Below are 21,954 nucleotides of genomic sequence, written 5' to 3' on the forward strand. Positions count from 1 at the left end.
TCTCTCTGTTCCCAGCTCAGTGTGTTGTCACTCTGTCTCTCTCTCTCTCTCTCTGTTCCCAGCTCAGTGTGTTGTCACTCTGTCTCACTCTCTCTGTTCCCAGCTCAGTGTGTTGTCACTCTGTCTCTCTCTCTCTCTCTCTCTGTTTCCATCTCAGTGTGTTGTCACTCTGTCTCTCCCTCTCTCTCTCTCTGTTCCCAGCTCAGTGTGTTGTCACTCTGTCTCTCTCTCTCTCTGTTCCCAGCTCAGTGTGTTGTCACTCTGTCTCTCCCTCTCTCTCTCTCTGTTCCCAGCTCAGTGTGTTGTCACTCTGTCTCTCTCTCTCTCTCTCTCTCTGTTCCCAGCTCAGTGTGTTGTCACTCTGTCTCTCTCTCTCTCTCTCTCTCTGTTCCCAGCTCAGTGTGTTGTCACTATGTCTCTCTCTCTCTCTCTGTTCCCAGCTCAGTGTGTTGTCACTCTGTCTCTCCCTCTCTCTCTCTCTGTTCCCAGCTCAGTGTGTTGTCACTCTGTCTCTCTCTCTCTCTCTCTCTGTTCCCAGCTCAGTGTGTTGTCACTCTGTCTCTCCCTCTCTCTCTCTCTCTCTGTTCCCAGCTCAGTGTGTTGTCACTCTGTCTCTCCCTCTCTCTCTCTCTGTTCCCAGCTCAGTGTGTTGTCACTCTGTCTCTCTCTCTCTCTCTCTCTGTTCCCAGCTCAGTGTGTTGTCACTCTGTCTCTCCCTCTCTCTCTCTCTGTTCCCAGCTCAGTGTGTTGTCACTCTGTCTCTCTCTCTCTCTGTTCCCAGCTCAGTGTGTTGTCACTCTGTCTCTCCCTCTCTCTCTTTCTGTTCCCAGCTCAGTGTGTTGTCACTCTGTCTCTCTGTTCCCAGCTCAGTGTGTTGTCACTCTGTCTCTCCCTCTCTCTCTCTCTGTTCCCAGCTCAGTGTGTTGTCACTCTGTTTCTCTCTCTCTGTTCCCAGCTCAGTGTGTTGTCACTATGTCTCTCCCTCTCTCTCTCTGTTCCCAGCTCAGTGTGTTGTCACTCTGTCTCTCTCTCTCTCTGTTCCCAGCTCAGTGTGTTGTCACTCTGTCTCTCTCTCTCTCTGTTCCCAGCTCAGTGTGTTGTCACTCTGTCTCTCTCTCTCTCTGTTCCCAGCTCAGTGTGTTGTCACTCTGTCTCTCCCTCTCTCTCTCTCTGTTCCCAGCTCAGTGTGTTGCCAGTTCAGTTGTGGCTCTGTCTCTATACTGAGCTCAGTGTGTTGCTCTCTTTCAGTCTCTCAGTACTCCTTTGTCAGTGTGTTGTTGCTCTGTGACTCTCTTTTCCCAGTTCACTGATGTCTCTCTCTGTCTCTATTCCCAGTTCCATTCGTTGTCATTCTCTGTCTCGCTATGCCCAGTTGTTTGTAGTCGCTCTTTCTTTCCCTATTCCCATTTCAGTGAGTTGTCTCTCTGTCTCTCTCTTTTCCCAGTTCAATGTGTTGTCTCTCCCTCTGTCTCTGTTCCCAGTTCAGTGGGTTTTCATTCTGCCTGCCTCTATTTGCACTTCAGTGTGTTCTCACTCTGTCTGTCTCTGTCTCTATTCCCAGTTTAGTGTCACGCCATTCTGTCTATCTCTCGCTATACCACTATGGTGTGTTGCCTCTCTCTCTCTCTGTCTCTCTCTCTGTATGTTCAGTATGTTGTCAATCTATCTCTCTCTCTTCCAATTTTCTTGTGTTGTCATTCTTTCACTCTCTATTTCTGTTTCGGTTAGTTCTTGCTCTGTATTCCCAGTTCAGTGTGTTATGTCATTCTATCTCTCTCCCTGACTCTCTATTGCCAATTTAATGTGTTGTCACTCGTCTCTCTCTCTCTCTGTATCATTAGTTCAGTGTGCTGTGGCTGTCTCTCTCTCTCTCTCTCTCTCTTTCTCTCTCTCTGTCTCTATTCAGGTTCAGTGTTATGTCACTCTGTCTCCCTCTCTATTGTCAGTATCATGTTGTCACTCTGTGTGTGTCTCTCTCTGTATTGTCACTTCAGTATGCAGTTCCTCTCTCTCTCTCTCTCTCTCTCTCTCTATTCCCAGTTCAATCTGTTGTTACTCTGTCTGTCTGTTTCTCTTTTTCTTCTTTATGCTGCCAGTTCGGTATATTGTGGCTCAGTCTCTGTCTCTCTTTCTCTCCTCATTGCCAATTCAGTGTGTTCTAGCTCTGTCTGTCTCTCTCTCTCTCTCTCTCTCTACTCCCAGTTCAGTGTGTTGGCACACAGTCTCTGTTTGTTCCAGTACAGTGTGTCATCACTGTGTGTCTCTGTTCTCCCAGTCAACTGTGTTGTCTCCCTGTTGCTCGGTATTCCCAGTTCAGTGTGCTGGTACTCTGTCTCTCTGTGTTGTCTGTTCAGTGTGTTGTCACTCTATCTTTCTGTTTGAAGTTTAGTGTGCTGTCACTCTCTCACTCTCTGTTCCCAGTACAGTGTGTTGTTTCTCTGTTTCCCTCTGTGCCCAGTTCTGTGTATTGTCATTCTGTCAGCCTCTATTCACACTTTTCAGTGTGTGGTCACTCTGCTGTCTCTCTCTCTCTCTCTGTATTGCCACTTCAGTGTGTTGTGGCTCCGTATCTATTGCTCTATTCCCAGTCCCAGGTGCAATCGCTCTGTCCCTCTCTCTGTTCCCAGCTCAGTGTGTTGTCACTCTGTCTCTCTCTCTCTCTCTCTCTGTTCCCAGCTCAGTGTGTTGTCACTCTGTCTCTCTCTCTCTCTCTCTCTGTTCCCAGCTCAGTGTGTTGTCACTCTGTCTCTCTCTCTGTTCCCAGCTCAGTGTGTTGTCACTCTGTCTCTCTCCCTCTCTCTCTCTCTGTTCCCAGCTCAGTGTGTTGTCACTATGTCTCTCTCTCTCTCTCTCTCTCTCTGTTCCCAGCTCAGTGTGTTGTCACTCTGTCTCTCTCTCTGTTCCCAGCTCAGTGTGTTGTCACTCTGTCTCTCTCCCTCCCTCTCTCTCTGTTCCCAGCTCAGTGTGTTGTCACTATGTCTCTCTCTCTCTCTCTGTTCCCAGCTCAGTGTGTTGTCACTCTGTCTCTCCCTCTCTCTCTCTCTGTTCCCAGCTCAGTGTGTTGTCACTCTGTCTCTCCCTCTCTCTCTCTCTGTTCCCAGCTCAGTGTGTTGTCACTCTGTCTCTCCCTCTCTCTCTCTCTGTTCCCAGCTCAGTGTGTTGTCACTCTGTCTCTCTCTCTCTCTCTGTTCCCAGCTCAGTGTGTTGTCACTCTGTCTCTCTCTCTCTCTCTCTGTTCCCAGCTCAGTGTGTTGTCACTCTGTCTCTCTCTCTCTCTCTCTCTCTCTCTGTTCCCAGCTCAGTGTGTTGTCACTCTGTCTCTCCCTCTCTCTCTCTCTGTTCCCAGCTCAGTGTGTTGTCACTCTGTCTCTCTCTCTCTCTCTGTTCCCAGCTCAGTGTGTTGTCACTCTGTCTCTCCCTCTCTCTCTCTCTGTTCCCAGCTCAGTGTGTTGTCACTCTGTCTCTCCCTCTCTCTCTCTGTTCCCAGCTCAGTGTGTTGTCACTCTGTCTCTCCCTCTCTCTCTGTTCCCAGCTCAGTGTGTTGTCACTCTGTCTCTCTCTCTCTCTGTCTGTTCCCAGCTCAGTGTGTTGTCACTCTGTCTCTCTCTCTCTCCCTCTCTGTTCCCAGCTCAGTGTGTTGTCACTCTGTCTCTCCCTCTCTCTCTCTCTGTTCCCAGCTCAGTGTGTTGTCACTCTGTCTCTCTCCCTCTCTCTCTCTCTCTGTTCCCAGCTCAGTGTGTTGTCACTCTGTCTCTCTCTCTCTCTCTCTCTCTGTTCCCAGCTCAGTGTGTTGTCACTCTGTCTCTCCCTCTCTCTCTCTCTGTTCCCAGCTCAGTGTGTTGTCACTCTGTCTCTCTCCCTCTCTCTCTCTCTCTGTTCCCAGCTCAGTGTGTTGTCACTCTGTCTCTCTCTCTCTCTCTCTGTTCCCAGCTCAGTGTGTTGTCACTCTGTCTCTCTCTCTCTCTCTCTCTGTTCCCAGCTCAGTGTGTTGTCACTCTGTCTCTCTCTCTCTCTGTTCCCAGCTCAGTGTGTTGTCACTCTGTCTCTCCCTCTCTCTCTCTCTGCTGCCAGCTGTGTGTTGTCACTCTGTCTCTCTCTCTCTCTCTGTTCCCAGCTCAGTGTGTTGTCACTCTGTCTCTCTCTCCCTCTCTCTCTGTTCCCAGCTCAGTGTGTTGTCACTCTGTCTCTCTCTCTCTCTCTCTGTTCCCAGCTCAGTGTGTTGTCACTCTGTCTCTCCCTCTCTCTGTTCCCAGTTCAGTGGGTTTTCATTCTGCCTGCCTCTATTTGCACTTCAGTGTGTTCTCACTCTGTCTGTCTCTGTCTCTATTCCCAGTTTAGTGTCACGCCATTCTGTCTATCTCTCGCTATACCACTATGGTGTGTTGCCTCTCTCTCTCTCTGTCTCTCTCTCTGTATGTTCAGTATGTTGTCAATCTATCTCTCTCTCTTCCAATTTTCTTGTGTTGTCATTCTTTCACTCTCTATTTCTGTTTCGGTTAGTTCTTGCTCTGTATTCCCAGTTCAGTGTGTTATGTCATTCTATCTCTCTCCCTGACTCTCTATTGCCAATTTAATGTGTTGTCACTCGTCTCTCTCTCTCTCTGTATCATTAGTTCAGTGTGCTGTGGCTGTCTCTCTCTCTCTCTCTCTCTCTTTCTCTCTCTCTGTCTCTATTCAGGTTCAGTGTTATGTCACTCTGTCTCCCTCTCTATTGTCAGTATCATGTTGTCACTCTGTGTGTGTCTCTCTCTGTATTGTCACTTCAGTATGCAGTTCCTCTCTCTCTCTCTCTCTATTCCCAGTTCAATCTGTTGTTACTCTGTCTGTCTGTTTCTCTTTTTCTTCTTTATGCTGCCAGTTCGGTATATTGTGGCTCTGTCTCTGTCTCTCTTTCTCTCCTCATTGCCAATTCAGTGTGTTCTAGCTCTGTCTGTCTGTCTCTCTCTCTCTCTCTCTACTCCCAGTTCAGTGTGTTGGCACACAGTCTCTGTTTGTTCCAGTACAGTGTGTCATCACTGTATGTCTCTGTTCTCCCAGTCAACTGTGTTGTCTCCCTGTTGCTCGGTATTCCCAGTTCAGTGTGCTGGTACTCTGTCTCTCTGTGTTGTCTGTTCAGTGTGTTGTCACTCTATCTTTCTGTTTGAAGTTTAGTGTGCTGTCACTCTCTCACTCTCTGTTCCCAGTACAGTGTGTTGTTTCTCTGTTTCCCTCTGTGCCCAGTTCTGTGTATTGTCATTCTGTCAGCCTCTATTCACACTTTTCAGTGTGTGGTTACTATGCTCTCTCTCTCTCTCTCTCTCTGTATTGCCACTTCAGTGTGTTGTGGCTCCGTATCTATTGCTCTATTCCCAGTCCCAGGTGCAATCGCTCTGTCCCTCTCTCTGTTCCCAGCTCAGTGTGTTGTCACTCTGTCTCTCTCTCTCTCTCTCTCTCTCTCTCTCTGTTCCCAGCTCAGTGTGTTGTCACTCTGTCTCTCCCTCTCTCTGTTCCCAGCTCAGTGTGTTGTCACTCTGTCTCTCTCTCTCTCTCTGTTCCCAGCTCAGTGTGTTGTCACTCTGTCTCTCTCTCTCTCTCTCTCTCTCTGTTCCCAGCTCAGTGTGTTGTCACTCTGTCTCTCTCTCTCTCTCTCTGTTCCCAGCTCAGTGTGTTGTCACTCTGTCTCTCTCTCTCTCTCTCTCTGTTTCCAGCTCAGTGTGTTGTTGCTCTGTCTCTCTCTCTCTCTCTCTCTCTCTTCCCAGCTCAGTGTGTTGTCACTCTGTCTCTCTCTCTCTCTCTCTCTCTCTGTTCCTAGCTCAGTGTGTTGTCACTCTGTCTCTCTCTCTCTCTGTTCCCAGCTCAGTGTGTTGTCACTCTGTCTCTCCCTCTCTCTCTCTCTGTTCCCAGCTCAGTGTGTTGTCACTCTGTCTCTCTCTCTCTCTGTTCCCAGCTCAGTGTGTTGTCACTCTGTCTCTCCCTCTCTCTCTGTTCCCAGCTCAGTGTGTTGTCACTCTGTCTCTCTCTCTCTCTCTCTCTGTTCCCAGCTCAGTGTGTTGTCACTCTCTCTCTCTCTCTCTCTGTTCCCAGCTCAGTGTGTTGTCACTCTGTCTCTCTCTCTCTCTCTCTGTTCCCAGTTCAGTATGTTGTCACTCTGTCTCTCTCTTTCTCTGTTCCCAGCTCAGTGTGTTGTCACTCTGTCTCTCTCTCTCTCTCTCTGTTCCCAGGTCAGTGTGTTGTCACTCTGTCTCTCTCTCTCTCTGTACCCAGCTCAGTGTGTTGTTCCCAGCTCACTGTGAGGCAGCAGTGTGAGCACTGCTGCCTCACAGCGCCAGAGACCCGGGTTCAATTCCCGCCTCAGGCGACTGACTGTGTGGAGTTTGCACGTTCTCCCCGTGTCTGCGTGGGTTTCCTCCGGGTGCTCCGGTTTCCTCCCACAGTCCAAAGATGTGCAGGGTCAGGTGAATTGGCCATACTAAATTGCCCGTAGTGTTTGGTAAGGGGTAAATGTAGAGGTATGGGTGGGTTACGCTTGGGCGGGTCGGTGTGGACTTGTTGGGCCGAAGGGCCTGTTTCCACACTGTAAGTAATCTAATCTAATCAGTGTGTTGTCTCTCTGTCTGTCTCTCTCTCTCTCTCTCTCTGTTCCCAGCTCAGTGTGTTGTCACTCTGTCTCTCTCTCTCTCTCTCTGTTCCCAGGTCAGTGTGTTGTCACTCTGTCTCTCTCTCTCTCTCTCTGTTCCCAGCTCAGTGTGTTGTCACTCTGTCTCTCTCTCTCTCTTTGTTCCCAGCTCAGTGTGTTGTCACTCTGTCTCTCTCTCTCTCTCTCTGTTCCCAGCTCAGTGTGTTGTCACTCTGTCTCTCCCTCTCTCTCTCTCTGTTCCCAGCTCAGTGTTGTCACTCTGTCTCTCCCTCTCTCTCTCTCTGTTCCCAGCTCAGTGTGTTGTCACTCTGTCTCTCCCTCTCTCTCTCTCTGTTCCCAGCTCAGTGTGTTGTCACTCTGTCTCTCTCTCTCTGTTCCCAGCTCAGTGTGTTGTCACTCTGTCTCTCCCTCTCTCTCTCTCTGTTCCCAGCTCAGTGTTGTCACTCTGTCTCTCCCTCTCTCTCTCTCTGTTCCCAGCTCAGTGTGTTGTCACTCTGTCTCTCCCTCTCTCTCTCTGTTCCCAGCTCAGTGTGTTGTCACTCTGTCTCTCTCTCTCTGTTCCCAGCTCAGTGTGTTGTCACTCTGTCTCTCCCTCTCTCTCTCTCTGTTCCCAGCTCAGTGTGTTGTCACTCTGTCTCTCTCTCTCGCTCTCTCTGTTCCCAGCTCAGTGTGTTGTCACTCTGTCTCTCCCTCTCTCTCTCTGTTCCCAGCTCAGTGTGTTGTCACTCTGTCTCTCTCTCTCTCTCTGTTCCCAGCTCAGTGTGTTGTCACTCTGTCTCTCTCTCATTCTCTCTCTGTTCCCAGCTCAGTGTGTTGTCACTCTGTCTCTCTCTCTCTCTCTCTCTCTCTCTCTGTTCCCAGCTCAGTGTGTTGTCACTCTGTCTCTCCCTCTCTCTCTCTGTTCCCAGCTCAGTGTGTTGTCACTCTGTCTCTCTCTCTCTCTCTGTTCCCAGCTCAGTGTGTTGTCACTCTGTCTCTCTCTCATTCTCTCTCTGTTCCCAGCTCAGTGTGTTGTCGCTCAGTCTCTCTGTCTCTCTCTCTGTTCCCAGCTCAGTGTGTTGTCACTCTGTCTCTCTCTCTCTCTGTTCCCAGCTCAGTGTGTTGTCACTCTGTCTCTCCCTCTCTCTCTCTCTGTTCCCAGCTCAGTGTGTTGTCACTCTGTCTCTCCCTCTCTCTCTGTTCCCAGCTCAGTGTGTTGTCACTCTGTCTCTCCCTCTCTCTCTGTTCCCAGCTCAGTGTGTTGTCACTCTGTCTCTCCCTCTCTCTCTGTTCCCAGCTCAGTGTGTTGTCACTCTGTCTCTCTCTCTCTCTCTCTCTCTGTTCCCAGCTCAGTGTGTTGTCACTCTGTCTCTCCCTCTCTCTGTTCCCAGCTCAGTGTGTTGTCACTCTGTCTCTCTCTCTCTCTCTGTTCCCAGCTCAGTGTGTTGTCACTCTGTCTCTCTCTCTCTCTCTGTTCCCAGCTCAGTGTGTTGTCACTCTGTCTCTCTCTCTCTCTCTCTGTTCCCAGCTCAGTGTGTTGTCACTCTGTCTCTCTCTCTCTCTGTTCCCAGCTCAGTGTGTTGTCACTCTGTCTCTCCCTCTCTCTCTCTCTGTTCCCAGCTCAGTGTGTTGTCGCTCTGTCCCTCTCTCTCTCTGTTCCCAGCTCAGTGTGTTGTCACTCTGTCTCTCTCTCTCTGTTCCCAGCTCAGTGTGTTGTCGCTCTGCCCCTCTCTCTCTCTGTTCCCAGCTCAGTGTGTTGTCACTCTGTCTCTCCCTCTCTCTCTCTCTGTTCCCAGCTCAGTGTGTTGTCACTCTGTCTCTCTCTCTCTCTCTCTCTCTGTTGCCAGCTCTGTGTGTTGTCACTCTGTCTCTCCCTCTCTCTCTCTCTGTTCCCAGCTCAGTGTGTTGTCACTCTGTCTCTCTCTCTCTCTGTTCCCAGCTCAGTGTGTTGTCACTCTGTCTCTCCCTCTCTCTCTGTTCCCAGCTCAGTGTGTTGTCGCTCTGCCCCTCTCTCTCTCTGTTCCCAGCTCAGTGTGTTGTCACTCTGTCTCTCCCTCTCTCTCTTTCTGTTCCCAGCTCAGTGTGTTGTCACTCTGTCTCTCTCTCTCTCTCTCTCTGTTCCCAGCTCAGTGTGTTGTCACTCTGTCTCTCCCTCTCTCTCTCTCTGTTCCCAGCTCAGTGTGTTGTCACTCTGTCTCTCTCTCTCTCTGTTCCCAGCTCAGTGTGTTGTCACTCTGTCTCTCTCTCTCTCTGTTCCCAGCTCAGTGTGTTGTCACTCTGTCTCTCCCTCTCTCTCTGTTCCCAGTCTATGTGTTGCCAGTTCAGTTGTGGCTCTGTCTCTATACTGAGCTCAGTGTGTTGCTCTCTTTCAGTCTCTCAGTACTCCTTTGTCAGTGTGTTGTTGCTCTGTGACTCTCTTTTCCCAGTTCACTGATGTCTCTCTCTGTCTTTATTCCCAGTTCCATTCGTTGTCATTCTCTGTCTCGCTATGCCCAGTTGTTTGTAGTCGCTCTTTCTTTCCCTATTCCCATTTTAGTGAGTTGTCTCTCTGTCTCTCTCTTTTCCCAGTTCAATGTGTTGTCTCTCCCTCTGTCTCTGTTCCCAGTTCAGTGGGTTTTCATTCTGCCTGCCTCTATTTGCACTTCAGTGTGTTCTCACTCTGTCTGTCTCTGTTTCTATTCCCAGTTTAGTGTCACGCCATTCTGTCTATCTCTCGCTATACCACTATGGTGTGTTGCCTCTCTCTCTCTCTGTCTCTCTCTCTCTGTATGTTCAGTATGTTGTCAATCTATCTCTCTCTCTTCCAATTTTCTTGTGTTGTCATTCTTTCACTCTCTATTTCTGTTTCGGTTAGTTGTTGCTCTGTATTCCCAGTTCAGTGTGTTATGTCATTCTATCTCTCTCCCTGACTCTCTATTGCCAATTTAATGTGTTGTCACTCGTCTCTCTCTCTCTCTGTATCATTAGTTCAGTGTGCTGTGGCTGTCTCTCTCTCTCTCTCTCTCTCTTTCTCTCTCTCTGTCTCTATTCAGGTTCAGTGTTATGTCACTCTGTCTCCCTCTCTATTGTCAGTATCATGTTGTCACTCTGTGTGTGTCTCTCTCTGTATTGTCACTTCAGTATGCAGTTCCTCTCTCTCTCTCTCTCTATTCCCAGTTCAATCTGTTGTTACTCTGTCTGTCTGTTTCTCTTTTTCTTCTTTATGCTGCCAGTTCGGTATATTGTGGCTCTGTCTCTGTCTCTCTTTCTCTCCTCATTGCCAATTCAGTGTGTTCTAGCTCTGTCTGTCTGTCTCTCTCTCTCTCTACTCCCAGTTCAGTGTGTTGGCACACAGTCTCTGTTTGTTCCAGTACAGTGTGTCATCACTGTATGTCTCTGTTCTCCCAGTCAACTGTGTTGTCTCCCTGTTGCTCGGTATTCCCAGTTCAGTGTGCTGGTACTCTGTCTCTCTGTGTTGTCTGTTCAGTGTGTTGTCACTCTATCTTTCTGTTTGAAGTTTAGTGTGCTGTCACTCTCTCACTCTCTGTTCCCAGTACAGTGTGTTGTTTCTCTGTTTCCCTCTGTGCCCAGTTCTGTGTATTGTCATTCTGTCAGCCTCTATTCACACTTTTCAGTGTGTGGTTACTATGCTCTCTCTCTCTCTCTCTCTCTGTATTGCCACTTCAGTGTGTTGTGGCTCCGTATCTATTGCTCTATTCCCAGTCCCAGGTGCAATCGCTCTGTCCCTCTCTCTGTTCCCAGCTCAGTGTGTTGTCACTCTGTCTCTCTCTCTCTCTCTCTCTCTCTCTGTTCCCAGCTCAGTGTGTTGTCACTCTGTCTCTCCCTCTCTCTGTTCCCAGCTCAGTGTGTTGTCACTCTGTCTCTCTCTCTCTCTCTGTTCCCAGCTCAGTGTGTTGTCACTCTGTCTCTCTCTCTCTCTCTCTCTCTGTTCCCAGCTCAGTGTGTTGTCACTCTGTCTCTCTCTCTCTCTCTGTTCCCAGCTCAGTGTGTTGTCACTCTGTCTCTCTCTCTCTCTCTCTCTGTTTCCAGCTCAGTGTGTTGTTGCTCTGTCTCTCTCTCTCTCTCTCTCTGTTCCCAGCTCAGTGTGTTGTCACTCTGTCTCTCTCTCTCTCTCTCTGTTCCCAGCTCAGTGTGTTGTCACTCTGTCTCTCTCTCTCTCTCTCTCTGTTCCCAGCTCAGTGTGTTGTCACTCTGTCTCTCTCTCTCTCTGTTCCCAGCTCAGTGTGTTGTCACTCTGTCTCTCCCTCTCTCTCTCTCTGTTCCCAGCTCAGTGTGTTGTCACTCTGTCTCTCTCTCTCTCTGTTCCCAGCACAGTGTGTTGTCACTCTGTCTCTCCCTCTCTCTCTGTTCCCAGCTCAGTGTGTTGTCACTCTGTCTCTCTCTCTCTCTCTCTCTGTTCCCAGCTCAGTGTGTTGTCACTCTCTCTCTCTCTCTCTCTGTTCCCAGCTCAGTGTGTTGTCACTCTGTCTCTCTCTCTCTCTCTCTGTTCCCAGTTCAGTATGTTGTCACTCTGTCTCTCTCTTTCTCTGTTCCCAGCTCAGTGTGTTGTCACTCTGTCTCTCTCTCTCTCTCTCTGTTCCCAGGTCAGTGTGTTGTCACTCTGTCTCTCTCTCTCTCTGTACCCAGCTCAGTGTGTTGTTCCCAGCTCACTGTGAGGCAGCAGTGTGAGCACTGCTGCCTCACAGCGCCAGAGACCCGGGTTCAATTCCCGCCTCAGGCGACTGACTGTGTGGAGTTTGCACGTTCTCCCCGTGTCTGCGTGGGTTTCCTCCGGGTGCTCCGGTTTCCTCCCACAGTCCAAAGATGTGCAGGGTCAGGTGAATTGGCCATACTAAATTGCCCGTAGTGTTAGGTAAGGGGTAAATGTCGAGGTATGGGTGGGTTACGCTTCGGCGGGTCGGTGTGGACTTGTTGGGCCGAAGGGCCTGTTTCCACACTGTAAGTAATCTAATCTAATCAGTGTGTTGTCTCTCTGTCTGTCTCTCTCTCTCTCTCTCTCTCTGTTCCCAGCTCAGTATGTTGTCACTCTGTCTCTTTCTCTCTCTGTTCCCAGCTCAGTGTGTTGTCTCTCTGTGTCTCTCTCTCTCTCTGTTCCCAGCTCAGTGTGTTGTCACTCTGTCTCTCTCTATTCCCAGATCAATGTCTTGTCCCTCTGTCTGTCCCTGTTTCAGCTCATTGTGTTGTCCCTCTGTCTGTCTCTGCCTCAATTCAGTGTGTTGTCGCTCTGTCTCTCTCTGCGTCTGTCTTTATTCCCAGTTCAGTGTGTGGTGGCTCTGTCTTTCTCTCTCTCTATTCCCTGTTCAATGTATTGTCACTCAGTTTCCCAGTAATCCCAGTTCAGCGTGTTGCTCTCTGTCCCTAATTATTCCTACTTCAGTGCGTTGTCAATCTGAATCTCTCTATTCCCAGCTCAGTGTGTTGTCACTATGTCTCTCTCTATTCCCATTTCAATGTTTTGTCACTCTCTCACTGTCCCTCTCTTCCCAGTTCAGTTGTGGTCACACTCTGTCTCTCTGTTAATTCCCAGTTCAATGTGTTGTCACTCACTCCCCCTCTCCCTCTCCATTCCCAGTTCAGTGTGTTATCACTCGCTCCCTCTCTCTCTCTCCATTCCCAGTTCAGTGTGTTGTCACTCGCTCCCTCTCTCTCTCTCCATTCCCAGTTCAGTGTGTTGTCACTCACTCCCTCTCTCTCTCTCCATTCCCAGTTCAGTGTGTTGTCACTCGCTCCGTCTCTCTCTCCATTCCCAGTTCAGTGTGTTGTCACTCGCTCCGTCTCTCTCTCCATTCCCAGTTCAGTGTGTTATCACTCGCTCCCCCTCTCTCTCTCCATTCCCAGTTCAGTGTGTTATCACTCGCTCCCTCTCTCTCTCCATTCCCAGTTCAGTGGGTTGTCACTCGCTCCCTCTCTCTCTCTCCATTCCCAGTTCAGTGTGTTGTCACTCGCTCCCTCTCTCTCTCCATTCCCAGTTCAGTGTGTTATCACTCGCTCCCTCTCTCTCTCTCCATTCCCAGTTCAGTGTGTTATCACTCGCTCCCTCTCTCCATTCCCAGTTCAGTGTGTTGTCACTCGCTCTCTCTCTCTCTCTCCATTCCCATTTCAGTGTGTTATCACTCGCTCCCTCTCTCTCTCTCCATTCCCAGTTCAGTGTGTTGTCACTCTCTCTCTCTCTCCATTCCCAGCTCAGTGTGTTGTCACTCTCTCTCTCTCTCCATTCCCAGCTCAGTGTGTTGTCACTCTCTCTCTCTCTCCATTCCCAGCTCAGTGTGTTGTCACTCTCTCTCTCTCTCCATTCCCAGCTCAGTGTGTTGTCACTCTCTCTCTCTCTCCATTCCCAGCTCAGTGTGTTTGCATGAGCTTTATTGTTATGCACTTACATGATCCCAGTGAAAAGTTTATAAGCCTCCTCATACAGCTCCATCTGAGGTACAAAAGGTACAGATCCTTCAGAGCAAGTTCTGAAGAAAAAGAGATTAGAAAATTAAGAAATAAAACGTTGAGCTTTGCAGGTTTGTAGGAATTAATGAGAAAATTAGAAAAAAAAAATCAGAATAATAGTCCTCTCAAACCAGATAGTGAGAGAGAGTCCTGGCTGGCACCAATCCTTCAGTCTGCGCTGGCCCATGGCTCCCGACTGCACCAGACTTCACCTCCAGATGTTGACGTTGTCAGACCGCCCTGGAATCCCCTCAAGACGAGAAGTCCGCAATCAGCCGAAAGATCACCGTGGGCCACTGAAAGACCACTACGCTGGGCCAAGAGACCACCACATTCCACCAAACGGCCACCGCGCCGAGACAGGAAGCCGCCCGCGCCAGGAAAACAAAGGGTTGTCACTCTGTCTCTATTCCCAATTCATTGCTGTCTCTCTCTATTCCAAGTGTTGACTCTCTCTCTGTTCCCAATTCCGTATCCTGTTGCTCTGTCTCTCTCTATCCCCAGTACCATGTTCTGTCTCTCTGTCTCTCTATTTCCAGTTCACTGTGTTATCACTCTCCCAATCTCTTTGTTCTAAGTACAGTGTGTCTGCCTCTATTCCCAGTTGAGTGTGTGGGTCACGCTGTCTCTCTCTTTCGCTCTCTCCCTACCTCCAGTACATTGTGTTGTCACTCGGTTTCTCCATTTCCAGTTCAATGTGTGTGACGCTGTCTCTCTCTCTCTCTCTATTCCTAGTTAAGTGTCTTTTTGGACTGTTTCTCTCTGTCACAGTTTAGTGTGTTGTTTCTCTCTCTCTCGTTCACTGTTCTCTGTTCAGTATGTTGTCAGTCTGTCTCTCTCACTGTTGCCAGTTCAGTATTTTGTCACTCTCTCTACTTCCAGTTTTGTGTGTTGTCACTCTGTCTGTCTGTCTCTCTCTATCCCAAGTTAAATGTGTAGTTGCTCAGTGTGTGTCTCTCTCTCTCTCTCTCACTCTATTCCCAATTCAGTACATTGTCCCTGTGTTGCCTTCTGTCCCCAGTTCAGTGTGCTGTCAGTCTGTCTCAGTCTCTCTCTATTGCCAGTTCAGTGTGCTGTCAGCTGTCTCAGTCTCTCTCTATTGCCAGTTCAGTGTGCTGTCATTCTTTCTTTCTGTCTCTATTTTCTGTTCAGGGCATTGTCACTCTCTCACACTGTCTGTTCCTAGTTCAGTGTGTTGTCACTGTCTCTCTCCAATCCCAGTTCTGTGTGGTGTCACTCTGTCTCTCTCTATTCACAGTTCAATCTATTAGGCCCTCTGTCACTCCCTATTCCCGATTTTTTTTTCAGACTAACCTGTGGGTATTGTTGTGTTGCTGCAGATTTTCCTCTTCCAGTTACTAAGGGGCCTGGCTTACTGTCATAGCCGTAAAGTGCTGCACCGAGACCTGAAACCTCAGAACCTCCTGATCAGTGACAGGGGAGAACTCAAGCTCGCTGACTTTGGTATGTAACAGCTCCCAACAACAACAACAACTACTGTGTCTGTGTGTGTGTGTGTGTATGTGGATGCGTCTTTGTGTGTGTGTATGTGATTGTGCATGTGCGCGCGTGTCTGTGTCTGTGCGTGTGTGCACGTGTCTGTGCCTGTGTGTGTCTGTGCATGTGCGTGCGTGTCTGTGTCTGTGCATGTGTGTGTGTCAGTGCGTGTGCGCGTGTCTGTGTGTGTCCGCACATGTCCGCGTGTCTGTGACTGTGCGAGTGCGTGTCTGTGCATGAGCGCGCGTGTCTGTGTGTCTGTACGTGTGCACGTGTCGGTGCATGTGTGGGTGTCTGTGCGTGTGCGCGTGTCTGTGTGTGTCCGCGCGTCTGTGACTGTACGAGTGCGTGTCTGTGCATGAGCGCGCGTGTCTGTGTGTCTGTACGTGTGCACGTGTCGGTGCATGTGTGTGTGTCTGTGCGTGTGCGCGCGTCTGTGTGTGTGTATCTGTGTGTTTGTGCGTATGCGCCCGTGTCTGTGTCTGTGCGTGTGCACGAGAGTCTGTGTGCGTGTCTGTGTCCGTGTGTATATGTGTGTGTTTTTGCATGTGCGCACATGTCTGTGCATATGTGTCTGTGCGTGTGCACGCATGTCTGTGTCTGTGCATGTGCACGCGTATGAGTGTGTCTGTGCGTGTGCGCATGTGTCTGTCTGTGCGTCTGTCAGTGTGTGTGTGTCAGTGCGTGTGCGTGCGGGTCTGTATGTGTGCACACGTGTCTGTCTGTGCGTGTGTGCGCGTGTCAGTGCGTATGTGCGTGTCTGTGCGTGTGTATGTCTGTATGCGTGTCTGTGTGTGTGCGTGTGTCTGTGCGTGTGCGCGAGTCTGTGTGTGTCTGTGCATGCGTGCGTCTGTGTGTGTCTGTGCGTGAGTGTCTGTGCGTGTGCGCGTCTCTCTGAGCGTGTGTGCGTGTGTCTGTGTGTACGCGTGTGTCTGTGTGTGTGGGTGGTTCTATGTAGGTGGTTGTGAGTATGGGCGATGTCAAAGGTGGTAGGTGGGGCATGTGAGCTAGAACGGGTGTGTGAATGTGAGAGGGACTGTACGAGTGTGTGAGGGGGAAGGGAATGAGGGAGTGTATGAGTGTGTGAGGGGGTGTGTGATTGAGGGAATGTATGAGTGTGTATCGGGGTGTGTGAATGAGCGAGTGTATGAGTGTGTATGGGGGTGTGTGAATGAGGGCGTGCATGAGTGTGTATGGGGGTGTGTGAATCAGGGAGTGTATGAGTGTGTATGGGGGTGTGTGAATGAGGGAGTGTATGAGAGTGTGTGTGAATGTGGGAGTGTATGAATGTGTGAGAGTGTGTGTGATTGAGGGAGTGAATGAGTGTGTATGGGTGTGTGTGAATGAGGGAGTGTATGAGTGTGTACGGGGGTGTGTGAATGAGGGAGTGTATGAGTGTGTACGGGGGTGTGTGAATGAGGGAGTGTATGAGTGTGTATGAGGGTGTGTGATTGAGGGAGTGAATTAGTGTGTACGGGGGTGTGTGAATGAGGGAGTGTATGAGTGTGTACGGGGGTGTGTGAATCAGGGAGTGTGTGAGTGTGTATGGGGGTGTGTGAATGAGGGAGTGTATGAGTGTGTACAGGGGTGTGTGAATGAGGGAGTGTATGAGTGTGTACGGGGGTGTGTGAATCAGGGAGTGTGTGAGTGTGTATGAGGGTGTGTGATTGAGGGAGTGTATGAGTGTGTATGAGGGTTTGTGAATGAGGGAGTGTATGAGTGTGTGAGCAGGTGTGTGAATGAGGGAGTGTATGAGTGTGTGTGTGAATGTGGGAGTGTATGAATGTGTGAGAGTGTGTGTGATTGAGGGAGTGAATTAGTGTGTATGGGTGTGTGTGAATGAGGGAGTGTATGAGTGTGTACGGGGGTGTGTGAATCAGGGAGTGTGTGAGTGTGTATGGGGGTGTGTGAATGAGGGAGTGTATGAGTGTGTATGAGGGTGTGTGATTGAGGGAGTGTATGAGTGTGTGAGGGGGTGTGTGATTGAGGGATTGTATGAGTGTGTACAGGGGTCTGTGAATGAGGGAGTGTGTGAGTGTGTATGGGGGTGTCTGAATGAGGGAGCGTATGAGTGTGTGAGGGTGTGTGTGATTGAGGGATTGTATGAGTGTGTACAGGGGTGTGTGAATGAGGGAGTGCATGGGTGTGTGAGCGGGTGTGTGATTGAGGGAGTGTATGAGTGAGTATGGGGGTGTGTGATTGAGGGAGTTTATGAGTATGTGAGGGGGTGTGTGATTGACGGAGTGTATGAGTGTGTACGGGGGGTGTGTGAATGAGGGAGTGTATGAGTGTGTGAGGGGGTGTGTGATTGAGGGAGTGTATGAGTGTGTACAGGGGGTGTGTGAATGAGGGAGCGTATGAGTGTGTACGGGGGCGTGTGAATTTGGGAGTGTATGAGTGTGTATGGAGGTGTTATGTTGAGGGAGTGTATGAGGATGTATGAGGGTTTGTGATTGAGGAATTGTATGAGTGTGCACAGGGGTGTGTGAATGAGGGAATGTATGAGTGTGTGAGCAGGTGTGTGAATGAGGGAGTGTATGAGTGTGTGAGGGGGTTTGTGATTGAGGGAGTGTATGAGTGTGTACAGGGAGGTGTGAATGAGGGAGTGTATGAGTGTGTGAGCGGGTGTGCGAATGAGGGAGTGTATGAGTGTGTATGGGGGTGTGTAATTGAGGGAGTTTATGAGTGTGTGAGGGGGTGTGTGATTGAGGGAGTGTACGAGTGTGTACGGGGGGTGTGTGAATGAGGGAGTGTATGAGTGTGTATAGGGCTGTGTGAATGAGGGAGTGTATGAGTGTGTGAGGGGGTGTGTGAATGACGGAGTATATGAGTGTCTACGGGGGGTGTGTGATTGAGGGAGTGTATGAGTGTGTACAGGGGGTGTGTGAATGAGGGAGCGTATGAGTGTGTACGGGGGCGTGTGAATTTGGAAGTGTATGAGTGTGTATGGGGGGTGTGTGAATGAGGGAGTGTATGAGTGTGTATGGGGGTGTGTGAATGAGGGAGCGTATGAGTGTTTACGGGGGGGTGTGAATGTGGGAGTGTATGAGTGTGTACGGGGGGTGTGTGAATGAGGGAGTGTATGAGTGTGTATGGGTGTGTGTTAATGAGGGATTGTATGAGTGTGTATGGGGGTGTGTGAGTGAGGGAGTGTATGAGTGTGTACAGGGGTGTGTGAATGAGGGAGTGTATGAGTGTGTATGGGGGCTGTGAATGAGGGAGTGTATGAGTGTGTATGGAGGTGTTATGTTGAGGGAGTGTATGAGGATGTATGAGGGTTTGTGATTGAGGAATTGTATGAGTGTGCACAGGGGTGTGTGAATGAGGGAATGGTATGAGTGTGTGAGCAGGTGTGTGAATGAGGGAGTGTATGAGTGTGTGAGGGGGTTTGTGATTGAGGGAGTGTATGAGTGTGTACAGGGAGGTGTGAATGAGGGAGTGTATGAGTGTGTGAGCGGGTGTGCGAATGAGGGAGTGTATGAGTGTGTATGGGGGTGTGTAATTGAGGGAGTTTATGAGTGTGTGAGGGGGTGTGTGATTGAGGGAGTGTACGAGTGTGTACGGGGGGTGTGTGAATGAGGGAGTGTATGAGTGTGTATAGGGCTGTGTGAATGAGGGAGTGTATGAGTGTGTGAGGGGTTGTGTGAATGACGGAGTATATGAGTGTCTACGGGGGGTGTGTGATTGAGGGAGTGTATGAGTGTGTATGGGGGTGTGTGAATGAGGGAGTGTATGAGTGTGTATGGGGGTGTGTGTATGGGGGTGTGTGTATGGGGGTGTGTGAATGAGGGAGTGTATGAGTGTGTATGGGGGTGTGTGAATGAGGGAGTGTATGAGTGTGTATGGGGGTGTGTGTATGGGGGTGTGTGTATGGGGGTGTGTGATTGAGGGAGTGTATGAGTGTGTATGGGGGTGTGTGAATGAGGGAGTGTATGAGTGTGTATGGGGGTGTGTGTATGGGGGTGTGTGTATGGGGGTGTGTGAATGAGGGAGTGTATGAGTGTGTATGGCGGTGTGTGAATGAGGGAGTTTATGAGTGTGTACGGGGGTGTGTGAATGAGGGAGTGTATGAGTGTGTACGGGGGTATGTGAATGAGGGAGTGTATGAGTGTGTATGGCGGTGTGTGATTGAGGGATTGTATGAGTGTGTACAGGGGTGTGTGAATGAGGGAGTGCATGAGTGTGTATAGGGCTGTGTGAATGAGGGAGTGTATGAGTGTGTGAGGGGGTGTGTGAATGACGGAGTATATGAGTGTCTACGGGGGGTGTGTGATTGAGGGAGTGTATGAGTGTGTATGGGGGTGTGTGAATGAGGGAGTGTATGAGTGTGTATGGGGGTGTGTGTATGGGGGTGTGTGTATGGGGGTGTGTGAATGAGGGAGTGTATGAGTGTGTATGGCGGTGTGTGAATGAGGGAGTTTATGAGTGTGTACGGGGGTGTGTGAATGAGGGAGTGTATGAGTGTGTACGGGGGTGTGTGAATGAGGGAGTGTATGAGTGTGTATGGCGGTGTGTGATTGAGGGATTGTATGAGTGTGTACGGGGGGTGTGTGAATGAGGGAGTGTATGAGTGTGTGAGGGGGTGTGTGATTGAGGGAGTATATGAGTGAGTATGGGGGTGTGTGATTGAGGGAGTTTATGAGTGTGTGAGGGGGTGTGTGATTGAGGGAGTGTATGAGTGTGTACGGGGGGTGTGTGAATGAGGGAGTGTATGAGTGTGTGAGGGGGTGTGTGATTGAGGGAGTATATGAGTGTGTATGGGGGGTGTGTGAATGAGGGAGTGTATGAGTGTGTATGGGGGTGTGTGAATGAGGGAGCGTATGAGTGTTTACGGGGGGGTGTGAATGTGGGAGTGTATGAGTGTGTACGGGGGGGTGTGAATGTGGGAGTGTATGAGTGTGTACGGGGGGTGTGTGAATGAGGGAGTGTATGAGTGTGTATGGGTGTGTGTTAATGAGGGATTGTATGAGTGTGTATGGGGATGTGTGAGTGAGGGAGTGTATGAGTGTGTACAGGGGTGTGTGAATGAGGGAGTGTATGAGTGTGTATGGGGATGTGTGAGTGAGGGAGTGTATGAGTGTGTACAGGGGTGTGTGAATGAGGGAGTGTATGAGTGTGTATGGGTGTGTGTGAATGAGGGAGTGTATGAGTGTGTACAGGGGTGTGTGTATGGGGGTGTGTGAATGAGGGAGTGTGTGAGTGTGTACGGGGGGTGTGTGAATGAGGGAGTGTGTGAGTGTGTATGGGGGTGTGTGATTGAGAGTGGATTGTGTATGGGAGTGAGAAGGTGTGTATGAATGTCTGCAGCTGGATGACACTGGGTTGGAGTTGCTGGCTGGGATTCGTGCTCCTGTGTCAGGTGATAACTCTGAGCGCGTTGATGCTCGATCAGGACCAAGGGGTGAAAATCCCATTTGAAGCAGAAATGTTCTGTGAGCCTCTGTACAGCCTGTATCGCTCAGGGAGTTGATGTGGTATGCTGGCAAAGACTTCTGTAATGTACAGGAAGAAGAGAATCTTACCTCTCTCAGAGGAATGTGCCTCTGGCTACTCTGAGCTGAGGACCATTGGCTGAGACAAAACAGTGAACAGCAAGAGGTATCCCTTCCCCGCCGATCTCAGTGAGTTCAACGGAAGTCAACTCCCGCTCCCCAACAGTTCCAGTTCCAATGTAAGATGTAAATGTGACCTGTCTATTATGAAGAAGTGCTGCTTTGCCAGGGGCTGCACTTTGGCCAAATGGGACTTTGATGCAGCTGATCGCCCCTTAGCTTCCAGAATCGAACTTGTCCTCGGGGTTTTGTTCTGTTTACTTATGAGACATGGGGATTACTGGCGGGGACAGCATTTATTGCCCGCCTCTAGCTGCCCTTGAGAAGGGGGTGGTGAGCTGTCTTCTTGAATTTCTGCAGTCCACGTGCTGTGGGTTGACCCACAAGTCATTAGGAAGGGAATTCCAGCATTTTGACCCAGTGACAGTGATGCAGTGGCGATATATTTCCAAGTCAGGATGGAGGAGAACTTGTAGTGGGTGGTACTCCCATGTATCTGCTGCCCTTGTCCTCTGGCTGGAATTGGCTCTGAGTTTGGAAGGGGCTGTCTGAGGATCTGCTGTGTATTTCTCTGTCTGTGTGATCCACAGCCTGAATGTTTACCTTCCCTTTTGCAGGATTGGCTCGAGCCAAGTCTGTTCCTACAAAGACCTACTCAAATGAAGTGGTGACGCTGTGGTACCGTCCTCCAGATGTTCTCCTGGGCTCAACAGAATACTCTACACCCATTGACATGTGGTGAGGCCTTGTTTCACCCAGCTTTCCGTGTCACTATTCCCACACCAGCTAACCCTGTGGCAGTCCAGCTCCTTTTACAATGCTGTTGACTGATTCACTCTGTCAACTACCCCAACCACCCTCCTCCTGCCTCCTCTCCATTCTCCACCCTCCTCCTACCACTCTCTCCTCCTCCTGCCATGTCCCCTCACAGACTTACAACTGGCCATGCCTGTTATCCCCTCCTCCTGCGTTTCCTGTCCCCACAACCCTTTCCAGTTTCCTCGAGCCTCCTCTGGCTACCTCCATCCCCTCCTTCCCTCCTCTCCCCCCCCACTTCTCCCTCATTCTCCTCACCCTCCTCCCACTGAAATCATGTCCCCCTTTCCCCCTCCTGTCCCCATCCCCTTCTTGACCCTCACGCCCCCTCCTCTCTCCCTCCTCCCCCTCAGTCCTTTCCCCCCCCTCCCCTTCTCCCCCTCCCCCCCTTCATACCTCTCTCTCTAGTTCAGTTGTTCCTGCTTTGTCTCCTCCTCACTGTCGGCCGTTCTCCAGGGCTTGCTGTTCACGGTGAGATGTTGGTTCTGAATTCTTGTCCAAATCACTGAACTAACGTGAATCTGGCCTTCGCTGTCTACAACTCCCCCAACGCCCCCCCCCCCCCGAGCCTGAAAACTAACCAATCACCGGCACCGTTCATTATTCCTGCTCTCACCCTGACCCTCTGACTCCATGAGTCGTTTTAACCAACTGAGTCCAATCTGTGACCTTTGCTTCCTGAGCACTCCACCAATCTTGGGGAGCTGCCTGAATCACTGCCACTAATATAGTACAGGTAGACAACCCTTTATCCGAAATCTGATTTGGCTTCGAAGTCCGAAGGTCTTTTTGAGACGTTTTTTTTTCCCCCCTCATTAACAAGGTCGCTAGGTGCGCAAACAAGTCGACGCCCGCTCAATGCTTGTCACTCAGATATGATGTGTGGGGGCGTAGCCCAGCACTGGCAGGCCTCAGTTCTGTCTCAAGGCCCGTTTTACTCAGGGAGTCTGCAATTCCGGTAAAAAAAAAAATTCACCATCAAACTGTCACTTATTCTGAAATTCGAAACATTCTGAATTCCGAAAACCAGCTGGTCCCGAGCATTTCGGATAAAGG

General features: G+C 50.1%; 1 protein-coding gene across 1 annotated transcript in view; it reads left to right on the forward strand.

Moving 5' to 3' along the window:
* The window catches only part of LOC122546986 (cyclin-dependent kinase 17-like), a 571,330-nt gene that overhangs the window by 511,771 nt on the left and 37,605 nt on the right, over positions 1-21,954 (forward strand). Inside the window, exons 9-10 of the mRNA XM_087994552.1 lie at positions 14,374-14,497; positions 20,700-20,820. Coding sequence (XP_087850678.1) covers positions 14,374-14,497; positions 20,700-20,820 — 245 coding nt within the window. The remainder of the gene's footprint in view (positions 1-14,373; positions 14,498-20,699; positions 20,821-21,954) is intronic.

This window comes from Chiloscyllium plagiosum, unplaced genomic scaffold (genome assembly GCF_037043375.1).
Source record: "Chiloscyllium plagiosum isolate Xiang-an unplaced genomic scaffold, Cpla_swu_hap1 HiC_scaffold_14, whole genome shotgun sequence".
In the NCBI taxonomy this organism is placed as follows: Eukaryota; Metazoa; Chordata; class Chondrichthyes; order Orectolobiformes; family Hemiscylliidae; genus Chiloscyllium; species Chiloscyllium plagiosum.